General features: G+C 53.5%; 2 protein-coding genes across 6 annotated transcripts in view; both read left to right on the top strand.

Annotated features, from left to right (window-relative positions):
* The window catches only part of rrp1 (ribosomal RNA processing 1), a 428065-nt gene that overhangs the window by 142055 nt on the left and 272719 nt on the right, over window positions 1-13291 (top strand). The gene's annotated exons all lie outside the window — the stretch shown is intronic.
* The window catches only part of pwp2h (PWP2 small subunit processome component), a 50670-nt gene that overhangs the window by 5714 nt on the left and 31665 nt on the right, over window positions 1-13291 (top strand). For both annotated transcript variants that reach the window (XM_086007326.1, XM_086007327.1), the window contains exons 5-11: window positions 4994-5137; window positions 5675-5810; window positions 7773-7978; window positions 8909-9052; window positions 9424-9494; window positions 11097-11233; window positions 12211-12359. In XM_086007326.1, coding sequence (XP_085863452.1) covers window positions 4994-5137; window positions 5675-5810; window positions 7773-7978; window positions 8909-9052; window positions 9424-9494; window positions 11097-11233; window positions 12211-12359 — 987 coding nt within the window. The remainder of the gene's footprint in view (window positions 1-4993; window positions 5138-5674; window positions 5811-7772; window positions 7979-8908; window positions 9053-9423; window positions 9495-11096; window positions 11234-12210; window positions 12360-13291) is intronic.

Genomic DNA, 13291 nt, shown 5'->3' with positions numbered 1-13291 from the left:
TGTGAACAGCTGGGGTCCTAGGACCGATCCTTGCGGTACCCCACTAGTCACTGCCTGCCACTCGGAAAACGACCCGTTTATTCCAACTCTTTGCTTTCTGTCCGCCAACCAGTTCTCTATCCAAGTCAATACCTTGCCCCCAATCCCATGTGCCTTAATTTTGCACGCTAATCTCTTATGCGGGACCTTATCGAAAGCCTTCTGAAAGTCCAAATACACCACATCTACTGGTTCTCCCTTATCTATTTTACCAGTTACATCCTCAAAAAATTCCAGTAGATTATCAAGCATGATTTACCTTTTGTAAATCCATGTTGACTTTGTCCGATCCAGTCACTGCTTTCCAAGTGCTCTGCTATTCCATCTTTTATAATGGACTCTAGCATTTTCCCCACTACCGATGTCAAGCTTACCGGTCTATAATTCCCCGCCTTTTCTCTACCACCTTTTTTGAATAGTGGGGTAACATTAGCTACCCGCCAATCCATGGGTACCGTTCCAGAGTCTATCGAGTTCTGGAAGATGACCAGCAATGCATCTACTATTTCTAGGGCCACTTCCTTAAGTACCCTGGGATGTAGATTATCAGGCCCTGGGGAATTATCGGCCTTCAGTCCCATCAATTTTCCTAAAACCATTTCCCTACAAATACTGATTTCATTCAGTTCCTCCCTCTCATCAGACCCTATGTTCCCCGACATCTCTGGGAGGTTATTTGTGTCCTCCTTTGTGAAGACAGAACCAAAGTATGTATTTAATTGGTCTGCCATTTCTTTGTTCCCCATTATAAATTCCCCTGATTCTGACTGCAAGGGACCTACGCTTGACTTCACCAATCTTTTTCTCTTCACATATCTATAAAAGCTTTTACAGTCAGTTTTTATGTTCTCTGCAAGCTTACTCTCATTCTATTTTCCCTTTCTTAATTAATCCCTTTGTCCTCCCTTGTTGAATCCTAAACTGCTCCCAATCCTCAGGATTATTGCTTTTTCTGGCCAATTTATATGTCCTCTCCTTGGACCTTATGCTATCCCTAATTTCCCTTGTTAGCCACGGTTGAGTCACCTTTTTTGTTTTATTTTTATGCCAAACTGGAATGAACAAATTCTGTAGTTCATCCATTCGGTCTTTGAATGTTTGCCATTGCCCATCCACCGTCAACCCTTTGAGTGCCATTCCCCAATCAATCCTACCCAACTCGCTCCTCAGACCATCATAGTTTCCTTTATTTAAATTGAGAACCCTAGTCTCTGAGTCAACTACTTCATTCTCCGCTCCCCGTGGTTAGTGAGGATCTGAGCGACACACAGCAGGAAAGGCCCAGGCTCCACCTTTGGCCTGTGCTGAGTTAGCTGATCTCGCCCGGTGTGGTACTGAGCCCCACTCAGTGCAGGACAGGCCCAGGTCACAGCTCAGCGCACTGGATACAGCAAAGGCTATCAAGCTGCACTTACTCACCAATAACCTGCTCACTGATGCCCAGTTTGGGTTCTGCCAGGACCGCTCGGCTCCAGACCTCATTACAGCCTTGGTCCAAACATGGACAAAGGAGCTGAATTCCAGAGGTGAGGTGAGAGTAACTGCCCTTGGCATCAAGCCAGCATTTAAGAACATAACATAAGAAATAGGAGCAGGAGTAGGCCAATCAGCCCCTCAAGCCTGCTCCGCCATTCAATAAGATCATGGCTGATCTGATCCTAACCGCCAATCCACTATCACAGAACCATCTCCTGAATCTAACAGATTTAGACACACGAAATAGGAGCAGGATCAGGCTACACGGCCCCTGGGCCCGCTCCGCTACCCACAGGGCCATGACCGATCCGATCCGAACTAGAACCGAGTGTGGCATCAAGGAGCCTGAGTAAAATTGAAGTCAATGGGAATCGAGGGGGAAAACTCTTCACTGGCTGGAGTCATACCTAGCACAAAGGAAGATGGTTGTGGTGGTTGAAGGTCAATCATCACAGCCCCAGGACATCGCTGCAGGAGTTCCTCAGGGCAGTGTCCTAGGCCCAACCATCTTCACCTGCTTCATCAATGACCTTCCCTCCAACATAAGGTCAGAAGCGGGGATGTTCGCTGATGACTGCACAGTGTTCAGTTCCATTCGCATCTCCTCAGATAATGAAGCAGTCCATGCTCACATGCAACAAGACCTAGATGACGTTCAGACTTGGGCTGATAAGTGGCAGGTAACATTTGCTCCATAAAAATACCAGACAATGACTATCTCCAACAAGAGAAAGTCTAACCACCTTCTCATGACATTCATAAGAAAATAAGAATTAGGAGCAGGAGTCGGCCATTCGCCCCCTCGAGCCTGCTCCGCCATTCAATAAGATCACGGCTGATCATCGACCTCAACTCCACTTTCCTGCCCGATCTCCATATCCCTCGATTCCCCTAGAGTCCAAAAATCTATCGATCTCAGCCTTGAATATTCTCAAAGACTCAGCATGCACAGCCCTCTGGGGCAGAGAATTCCAAAGATTCATAACCCTCTGAGTGAAGAAATTCCTCCTCATCTCGGTGTTAAAAGGCCGACCCCTTATCCTGAGACTGTGACCCCTAGTTCTCGACACTCCAGCCAGGGGAAACAACCTCTCAGCATCTACCCTGTCAATCCCCCTCAGAATCTTGTATGTTTCAATGAGATCACCTCTCATTCTTCTAAACTCCAGAGAGTATCGGCCCATTCTACACAATCTCTCCTCATAGGACAGCCCTCTCATCCCAGGAATCAATCTAGTGAACCTTCGTTGCACCGCCTCCAAGGCAAGTATATCCTTCCTTAGATAAGGAGACCAAAACTGTGCACAGTACTCCAGGTGTGGTCTCACCAAGGCCCTGTACAATTGGAGCAAGACTTCCTTACTCTTATACTCCAACCCCCTTACAATAAAGGCCAACATGCCATTTGCCTTCCTTATTGCTTGCTGTACCTGCATGCTAGCTTTCTGTGTTTCTTGCACGAGGACACCCAAATCTCTCCGAACACCAACATTTGAAAGTTTCTCCCCATTTAAAAAATATTCTGTTTTTCTATTCTTCCTACCGAAGTGAATAACCTCACTTTTCCCTACATTATACTCCATCTGCTACCTTACTGCCCACTTACTCAGTCTATCTATATCCCTTTGCAGACTCTGTGTTCTCCTCACAGCTTACTGTCCCACCTAGCTTTGTATCGTCAGCAAACTTGGATACATTACACTCGGTCCCTTCATCTAGGTCATTAATATAGATTGTAAATAGCTGAGGCCCCAACACTGATCCTTGCGGCACCCCACTAGTTACAGCCTGCCAATCCAAAAATTACCTGTTTCATCGGGATTACCATCGCCAAATCCCCCACCATCAACATCCCGGGGGTCACTGTTAATGGATTTCTTAATGGTTACCGTGGCAACAAAGGGTGTTAGTCCGGCTTGTGGTTCATGCACGGGTGGCTTTTATAACGAGCTTTATTACACAGGCTGATTTGGTCTTCCATTTATATTAAATGACATGCAAACAATACAAGCTGGTTCCCGGGCTCCGAATGACTCCCAGAACGCGCTCTGATGTTCGAGAACAACACATCTATGAGGGGCCTAGGTAAAGTGGATAGAAAGGACCTATTTCCCTTAGCAGAGGGGTCAAAAACCAGGGGGCACAGATTTAAAGTAATTGGTGGAAGGTTTAGAGGGGATTTGAGGGGAAATTTCTTCACCCAGAGGGTTGTGGGGGTCTGGAACTCACTGCCTGAAAGGGCGGTCGAGGCAGGAACCCTAACCACATTTAAAAAGTACCTGGATGTGCACTTGGGATGCTGTAACCTGCAGGGCTACGGACCGAGAGCTGGGAAGTGGGATTAGGCTGGAGAGCTCTTTGTTGGCCGGCGCGGACACGATGGGCCGAATGGCCTCCTTCTGTGCTGTAACTTTCTATGATTCCACAAGTCCTGGAGTGAGCAGCTCCTGCCCGCCAGGCCCTCCCTGCGGCTGCATTGCTCCTGATCCTCGCTCGCCCCGAACTTAATGGGGACCTGCTTCTATTCTTTATGCTATAATACAACCATGGCCAGTGTTTACATAATCAGTTTGCACGTTTAGTTGAGGCCGCAGCTTATAATCTTTGCCTCTGTGCAGCAGGTTTTGTTTATAGTGCAGCAAGTACTTGGGCCAAATGTTTATTCCATTCCCTGACTCTGTTGTTCATATAGAGGCAAGATTAAGTTCCCTTTCTCTCTCACTTTCTTTCCCACTAAACATGCTAAAATAAAGGAATGCTGGGATGGATTGACTTTTTAAATCATCTTAAAACAGTCTTAACGGTCACCATTGACCAGAAACTTAACTGGACCAGCCACATAAATACTGTGCCTACAGAGCAGGTCAAAGGTTGGGTATTCTGCGGTGAGCGTCTCACCTCCTGACTCCCCAAAGCCTTTCCACCATCTACAAGGCACAAGTCAGGAGTGTGATGGAATACTCTCCACTTGCCTGGATGAGAGCAGGACAAAGCAGCCTGCTTAATTGGCACCCCATCCACCACCTTAAACATTCACTCCCTCCACCACCGGCGCACCGTGGCTGCAGTGTGTACCATCTACAAGATGCACTGCAGCAACTCGCCAAGGCTTCTTCGGCAGCACCTCCCAAACCCGCGACCTCTTCCACCTAGAAGGACAAGGGCAGCAGGCGCATGGGAACACCACCACCTCCAAGTTCCCCTCCAAGTCACACACCATCCTGACTTGGAAGAAAATCGGCCGATCCTTCATCGTCGCTGGGTCAAAATCCTGGAACTCCCTCCCTAACAGCACTGTGGGAGTACCTTCACCACATGGACTGCAGCGGTTCAAGAAGGCGGCTCACCACCACCTCAAGGGCAACTTGGGATGGGCAATAAATGCTGGCCTTGCCAGCGATGCCCAGATCTTGCACCTGTTAAGCTTGTGCTGCCCCAGGTGGTGCCTTTAGTTTGATTGCTTGTTGTTGTTTAACAGGAGGTTTGTCGTCACTAAAGACAATGTGGTCTTGATGTACCACGCTCCTGGGAAGACCCGCGAGTTTAACCCCTTCGTTCTGGACAAAAGCTATTTCGGACCCTACGATGAGACGACCTGTATCGACTGGACCGATGATTCAAAGTAAGAACCACCTGCCTTTAAAAATACATCTTCCGGACGTCCCAAAGCACTGCACAGTGGAGTCACTGTTGTAATGTGGGAAATGCAGCAGCCAATTTGCGCACAGCAAGCTTCCACAAACATCAATGTGTTAATGACCAGATAATCTGCTTTAGCGATGTTGGTTGAGTGATCAATATTGGCCCAGGTCACCAGGGATAAATCCACTGCTCCTCTTCCAATAGTGCCACGGGATCTTTTACATCCACCTGAGAGCAGACGGGGCCTTGGTTTAACGTCTCATCCGAAAGACGGCTCCTCCGACAGTGCAGCACTCCCTCAGCACCGTACTGGGAGTGTCAGCCTAGATTTTTGTGCTCAACTCCCTGGAGTGAGACTTGAACCCACTCAAGTGTCGCTCTCGAGGAGTCAGTGTTGTGTCACAGTGAAGTGTTCGGCCTGTTATTCTCTTAGTGATCGTGTTTCTTTGAGCAGAGTGCTGCCGCTGATATCTCCCTGAGAGCGGTGTGTGTTGTGACCGTGTGTTTTGTGTCCCAGGTGTTTTGCGGTGGGCAGTAAGGACAGCAGTACCTGGGTGTTCGGGGCCGAGCGCTGGGCCAACCTGATTTACTACTCCCTGGGGGGGCACAAAGATACCGTCGTCGCCTGCTTTTTTGAAGAGAAGAGTCTGGACGTAAGTAGCTGTGGATCCCACACTCCCCCTGGCACGCGCTTTCCACCCCCTCCGCCACACCACACGCCATGCCATGCCACCCCCTCCGCCACACTACGCCCCCTCCACACCACCCCCCCCGCCACGCCACACCACCCCCTCCGCCACGCCACACCACCCCCTCCGCCACGCCACACCACCCCCTCCGCCACGCCACACCACCCCCTCCGCCACGCCACACCACCCCCTCCGCCACGCCACACCACCCCCTCCGCCACGCCACACCACCCCCTCCGCCACGCCACACGCCATACCACGCCCTCCGCCACGCTACACCACCCCCTCCTCCACACTACACCACGCCATGCCACCCCCTCCGCCACGCCATGCCACCCCCTCCGCCACGCCATGCCACCCCCTCCACCACACTACACCACCCCCTCCACGCCACACTACGCCACCCCCTCCACGCCACACTACGCCACGCCATACCACCCCCTCCGCCACACTACGCCACGCCATACCACCCCCTCCGCCACGCCATGCCACCCCTCCGCCACGCCATGCCACCCCTCCGCCACGCCATGCCACCCCTCCGCCATGCCATGCCACCCCCTCCGCCACACTACACCACCCCCTCCACGCCACCCCCTCCGCCACACTACGCCACGCCATACCACCCCCTCCGCCACACTACACCACCCCCTCCACGCCACCCCCTCCGCCACACTACGCCACGCCATACCACCCCCTCCGCCACACTACACCACGCCATACCACCCCCTCCACCACGCCATACCACCCCCTCCGCCACACTACACCACGCCACCCCCTCCGCCACACTACGCCACGCCACACCACCCCCTCCGCCACGCCACACCACCCCCTCCGCCACACTACACCACGCCACCCCCTCCGCCACACTACGCCACGCCACACCACCCCCTCCACCACGCCATACCACCCCCTCCGCCACACTACACCACGCCACCCCCTCCGCCACACTACACCACGCCACGCCACCCCCTCCGCCACACTACACCACGCGCTTTCCACCCCCTCCGCCACACTACACCACGCCATACCACCCCCTCCGCCACACTACACCCCCTCCGCCACACTACACCACGCCATACCACCCCCTCCGCCACACTACACCACGCCACCCCCTCCGCCACACTACACCACGCGCTTTCCACCCCCTCCGCCACACTACGCCCCCTCCACGCCACCCCCTCCACCACACTACACCACCCCCTCCGCCACGCCATGCCTCCCCCTCCGCCACACTACACCACGCCATACCACCCCCTCCGCCACGCCATACCACCCCCTCCACCACACTACACCACGCGCTTTCCACCCCCTCTGCCACACTACGCCACGCCATGCCACCCCCTCCGCCACACGACACCACGTGCTTTCCACCCCCTCCGCCATACTACACGCGCTTTCCACCCCCTCCACGCCACCCCCTCCGCCACGCCATACCACCCCCTCCACCACACTACACCACGCGCTTTCCACCCCCTCTGCCACACTACGCCACGCCATGCCACCCCCTCCACCACACTACACCACGCGCTTTCCACCCCCTCTGCCACACTACACCACGCCATACCACCCCCTCCACGCCACCCCCTCCACCACACTACACCACGCGCTTTCCACCCCCTCCGCCACGCCATACCACCCCCTCCGCCACACTACACCCCCTCCACGCCACCCCCTCCGCCACACTACACCCCCTCCACGCCACCCCCTCCGCCACGCCACGCCACGCTCCTGCCCTGACACCTGCCCCCCACAGGAGTTCTTTGGCCCCAATCATGAGAGCCGTAGTTGGCCTGAGTAGCCAGTGTTAGGGAGAAGAGGTGGAGCGGCCCAGACCCTGCTGCTGCTGACTGTCCAGTCACCTCTGGACAATGTGTGGGTGAGTTTGGGTGAAATACTTTGTTCTAATTGCGATGTTTCTTGCTGCAGATCTACACATTGAGTCAGGATGCGACGCTGTGCGTGTGGCAGTGCGATACGGAACCCGAGGGTCTCCTGCCCAGGCTCCCGAAGGACAAGGCCAACACAGACAATCAAAGTCAAGAATTCGGGGGACAGAGTACAGACACGATTCGTGGGAAAACTGAATCGGAGCAGGAGAAGATCGGGAAAGTGAAATATTCACGTGTTGGAAAGTAAGAAATGATCCAGATACATTGGGAGTCAAGTCTCTGTCCCTCTCTCTGTCTGTCTGTCCCTCTCTCTGTCTGTCTGTCCCTCTCTCTGTCTGTCTGTCCCTCTCTCTGTCTGTCTGTCCCTCTCTCTGTCTGTCTGTCCCTCTCTCTGTCTGTCTGTCCCTCTCTCTGTCTGTCTGTCCCTCTCTCTGTCTGTCTGTCCCTCTCTCTGTCTGTCTGTCCCTCTCTCTGTCTGTCTGTCCCTCTGTCTGTCTGTCCCTCTGTCTGTCTGTCCCTCTCTCTGTCTGTCTGTCCCTCTCTCTGTCTGTCTGTCCCTCTCTCTGTCTGTCTGTCCCTCTCTCTGTCTGTCTGTCCCTCTCTCTGTCTGTCTGTCCCTCTCTCTGTCTGTCTGTCCCTCTCTCTGTCTGTCCCTCTGTCTGTCTGTCCCTCTGTCTGTCTGTCCCTCTCTCTGTCTGTCTGTCCCTCTCTCTGTCTGTCTGTCCCTCTCTCTGTCTGTCTGTCCCTCTCTCTGTCTGTCTGTCCCTCTCTCTCTCTGTCTGTCTGTCCCTCTCTCTGTCTGTCTGTCCCCCTCTCGGCCTGTCTCTCCCCCTCTCGGCCTGTCTCTCCCCCTCTCGGCCTGCCTCTCCCCCTCTCGGCCTGCCTCTCCCCCTCTCGGCCTGCCTCTCCCCCTCTCGGCCTGCCTCTCCCCCTCTCGGCCTGCCTCTCCCCCCTCGCCGCCTGCCTCTCCCCCTCGCCGCCTGCCTCTCCCCCTCGCCGCCTGCCTCTCCCCCTCGCCTCTCTCCCTCTCTCTCTCTCTCTGTCCGCCTCTGTCTGTCTGTCCCACGCTCCCCCTCTGTCTGTCTGTCTGTCCGTCCCTCGCTCCCCCTCTGTCTGTCTGTCCTTCCCCCTCTCTGATTTATGCCTCAGTATTTTCCAATCCTTTTTTTTAAGGCATTTCTTCAATAAGGAGAAGGAGTTCAATGATCTGACAGCTGCGGCCTACCACAAGAAATCTCACCTCCTGGTCACTGGCTTTGCTTCAGGGGTATTTCACCTTCACGAGCTGCCAGAATTCAACCTCATCCACTCGCTCAGGTAAAGCCCGAGGGGAGGGAGGGAGGGAGGGTCATGTGGGGAGGGGTTGAGATCACAACGGTGCCCGGTGGGGGGGGGAGGGCATGAATTACCCTGGGTAAGGGAGTGTGCCTGCGGGCCAGTGAGAATGCCCCATGGGGGTGGTGGGGGGATAGTGCGGAGAATTTCTCTGCATTTAATTTTCTGACGGCTCCCTGACTCGGATCCTGTCGGAAGCGGAGAGTCCAGCTGCACTGACGAACCCCCCCCCCCCCCCACCCTGGGGTCGAGGGAGATCGGGGATCTCGTCAGATCCCAGTCCAGAGGGAAAGTGAGTAACTACCTCCAGCGTCCGGCAGTGTGCCAGTTCCTGACTCCTGTTGTCTCTCTAGTATTTCAGACCAGCGGATTGATTCCATTTCCATTAATATCTCTGGGGACTGGATCGCATTCGGGTGTGCAGGTGAGAGTGTTGGTTACATTCTGTCTACGCTTCGGAGGTCAGTGATCTGATCGAGGTGTTTAAGAAGATTAAAGGAGTTGATAGGGTCGAGAGAGAGAAACTATTTCCTCTGGTGGGGGGAGTCCAGAACAAGGGGGCAGAACCTTAAAATTAGAGCCAGGCCGTTCAGGGGTGATGTCAGGAAGCACTTCTTCACACAAAGGGCAGTGGGAATCTGGAACTCTCGCCCCCAAAAAGCTGTTGAGGCTGGGGGTCAGTTGTAAATTTCAAAACTGAGATTGATAGATTTTTGTTTGGTAAAATGTGCCACCGAGCCACATGAGCTATTAGGGCAGCAAAGAGGTGGGTTTTAAGGCATGTCTTAAAGGAGCAGAGAGAAGCGCAGCGGTTTAGGGAGGAAATTCCAGAATTTGGGGCTTAGCAGCTGAAGGCACGACTGCCAATGGTGGATGAAAATAGGGGACGGGCGATGTTACGGAGGTGGAATTAGGCGGATGGTGTGAATATGTGGTCAGAGCTCATCTTGGGGTCAATTATGACAGCAAGGTTGTGAACAGTCTGGTTCTGGTTCTGGTTCAGCCTCAGACAGTGGCCAGGCAGAGGGAATGGAGTCATTGGCTGGGAAACAGAGTTTGTATCGGGGACTGAAGACAATGGCTTTGGTCTTCCTAAATAGTTAAGAACATAAGAAATAGGAGCAGGAGTAGGCCAATCGGCCCCTCGAGCCTGCTCCACCATTCAATAAGATCATGGCTGATCTGATCCTAACCTCAAATCTTCTATCACTCTGCATCCACCCGAACCCATGTGATCTCCCGGGAGAGGCGAAAAAACCAGATAATTGGAGGAAATTTCTGCTCGTCCAGTAGTGAAGGTCAGACGAGCAGTGTGACAAATCAGACAGTGGAGGGGTCGAGAGAAGTGGTGGTGAGGTAGAGCTGGGTGTCGTCAGCGTACATGTGGAAACTGACGCTGTGTTTTCGGATGGTGTCGCCAAGGGGCAGCATGTAGATGAGAAATAGGAGGGGCCAAGGATAGATCCTTAGGGGACACCAGAGGTAACGATGCGGGAGTGGGAAGAGAAACCGTTGCAGGTGATTCTCTGGCTACGATTAGATAGATGCGAATGGAACCAGGCGAGTGCAGTCCCACCCAGCTGGACGACAGTAGAGAGGCGTTGGAGAAGGTTGGGGTGGTCAACCATGTCAAAGGCTGCAGACAAATGAAGAAGGATGAGGCGGGATAGTTTACCTTTGTCACAGTCACAAAGGATGTCATTTGTGACTTTGATGAGAGCTGTTTTGGTACTGTGGCAAGGGCGGAAACCTGATTGGAGGGATTCAAACATGGAGTTACAGGAAAGATGGGCACAGATTTGGAAGAAACAACATGTTCAAGTACTTTGGAGAGGGAAGGGATTGAGGAGTTTGGTGAGAAGGTGGGGTTCAGGGATATGATGGACGGAGGGTGGCTGGCTGGGGTTGAGTATATGGTGAGGTGGTGGTGATTGAGCGATAGTGAGGTTTGTAGCTGTGCATTGGTTCCAGCGTCAGACCGAGGGTGTAACACTGGCAGGACTGAGAGATCTGTTGTGTGTTTCAGGTCTGGGGCAGCTCTTGGTGTGGGAGTGGCAGAGCGAGACCTACGTGCTCAAACAGCAAGGGCACTTCAACAACATGGTGGCGCTGTCCTACTCTCCAGATGCTCAATACATCGTCACAGGGGGAGATGACGGGAAGGTGAGACCTCCTCTACACAGTTACACTCATTTTGCCTTTGGGTTCCCAAGGGAGGAGCCAAGCCACTTAATTCAAATTCAAGCATCAACGCGGGATTGGCTCGAATGGTGTTTCGCTTGCAGCTTCTAACTGAGTTTACGAACAGTTAGTTAAACCCTCTTGGTCCCTGGTGGTTTGTGGAAAGTGTTTCTCAGCCTATTTATCAGAGAGTGCATTGGAAGGAATCGGGACTCGTCAAGAGGCCAAGAGTTCCCGAGGATGCTGTGTAACAACAGGCGCCTTTGGGCAGCAGTCACTGAGTGGTACTCTCTCAAGGAGATAATTCATTCAATAAGTATCGCAAATTCGGTCATTGTTAATGTTCACTTATCCCTGTCCTGTTTATAATGTCATTTAGTGCCTATGTCACAAATGTAGGTAGGTGGGGTTGAGGGATATGGGGAGAAGGTGGGTAGGTGGGGTTGAACGATATGGGGAGAAGGTGGGTAGGTGGGGTTGAGGGATATGGGGAGAAGGTGGGTAGGTGGGGTTGAGGGATATGGGGAGAAGGTGGGTAGGTGGGGTTGAGGGATATGGGGAGAAGGTGGGTAGGTGGGGTTGAGGGATATGGGGAGAAGGTGGGTAGGTGGGGTTGAACGATTGGGGAGAAGGTGGGTAGGTGGGGTTGAGGGATATGGGGAGAAGGTGGGTAGGTGGGGTTGAACGATTGGGGAGAAGGTGGGTAGGTGGGGTTGAGGGATATGGGGAGAAGGTGGGTAGGTGGGGTTGAGGGATATGGGGAGAAGGTGGGTAGGTGGGGTTGAGGGATATGGGGGGTAGGTGGGGTTGAGGGTCGGTGGTCTTTGAAAGGTCTTTATTAGCCTCGTGGCCTGTTGCTGTTCGAGCCTCCTGTCTAATGGCCGGTCCCCCTGAGTCTGAATGCTGTAGGTCAGGGCTCGTACCCTGTGACTGACCCGTGCTCTCTACCCTTTCATTAGGTGAAGGTTTGGAACACAAGCAGCGGTTTCTGCATCGTGACGTTTACTGAACACACGAGCAGTGTTACCGCAGTTACCTTTAACTCCGCCGGTTTTGTGGTGCTCAGTGCCTCCCTGGATGGCACCGTCCGAGCGTTTGACCTTCATAGGTGAGTCATCGGTGGGTTTGGCTTGGACTCAACTCCGTTCAGTTTGTGCGTCTCATCCTGTGGTTCATGTTGTCAGTTCCATTTGCAACTCCATAATGAAGCAGTCCATGGCCACATGCAACAAGATCTGGATGACGTTCAGACTTGGGCTGATAAGTGGCAGGTAACATTCGTGCCACCCAAGTGCCAGGCAATGACTATCTCCAACAAGCGAGTCTAACCACCGCCCCTTGACATTCAACGGCATTACCATCGCCGAATCCCCCATCAACATCCTGGGGGGTCACCATTGACCAGAAACTTAACTGGACCAGCCACATAAATACTGTGGCAACAAGAGCAGGTCAGAGGCTGGGTATTCTGCGGCGAGTGTCTCACCTCCTGACTCCCCAAAGCCTTTCCACCATCCACAAGGCACAAGTCAGGAGTCTGATGGAATACTCTCCACTTGCCTGGATGAGTGCAGCTCCAACAACACTCGAGAAGCTCGACACCATCCAGGACAAAGCAGCCCGCTTGATTGGCACCCCATCCACCACCACAAACATTCACTCCCTCCACCACTGGCGTACCGTGGCTGCAGTGTGTACCATCTACAAGATGCACTGCAGCAACTCGCCAAGGCTTCTTCGGCAGCACCTCCCAAACCCGCGACCTCTTCTATCGAGAAGGACAAGGGCAGCAGGCGCATGGGAACACCACCACCTCCAAGTTCCCCTCCAAGTCACACACCATCCTGACTTAGAAATATATCAGCCGATCCTTCATCATCGCTGGGTCAAAATCCTGGAACTCCCTCCCTAACAGCACTGTGGGAGTACCTTCACCACACGGACTGCAGCGGTTCAAGAAGGCGGCTCACCACCACCACCTTCTCAAGGGCAACTTGGGATGGGCGATAAATGCCGGCCTTGCCAGCGACGCCCAGAGCC

This window comes from Somniosus microcephalus, chromosome 14, assembly GCF_052327205.1.
Source record: "Somniosus microcephalus isolate GS21.2 chromosome 14, FLI_Smic_1.0, whole genome shotgun sequence".
Lineage (NCBI taxonomy): Eukaryota > Metazoa > Chordata > Chondrichthyes > Squaliformes > Somniosidae > Somniosus > Somniosus microcephalus.
The sequence above is the reverse complement of the archived record's forward strand: the minus strand, read 5'-3'. Positions and strand labels throughout refer to the sequence as shown.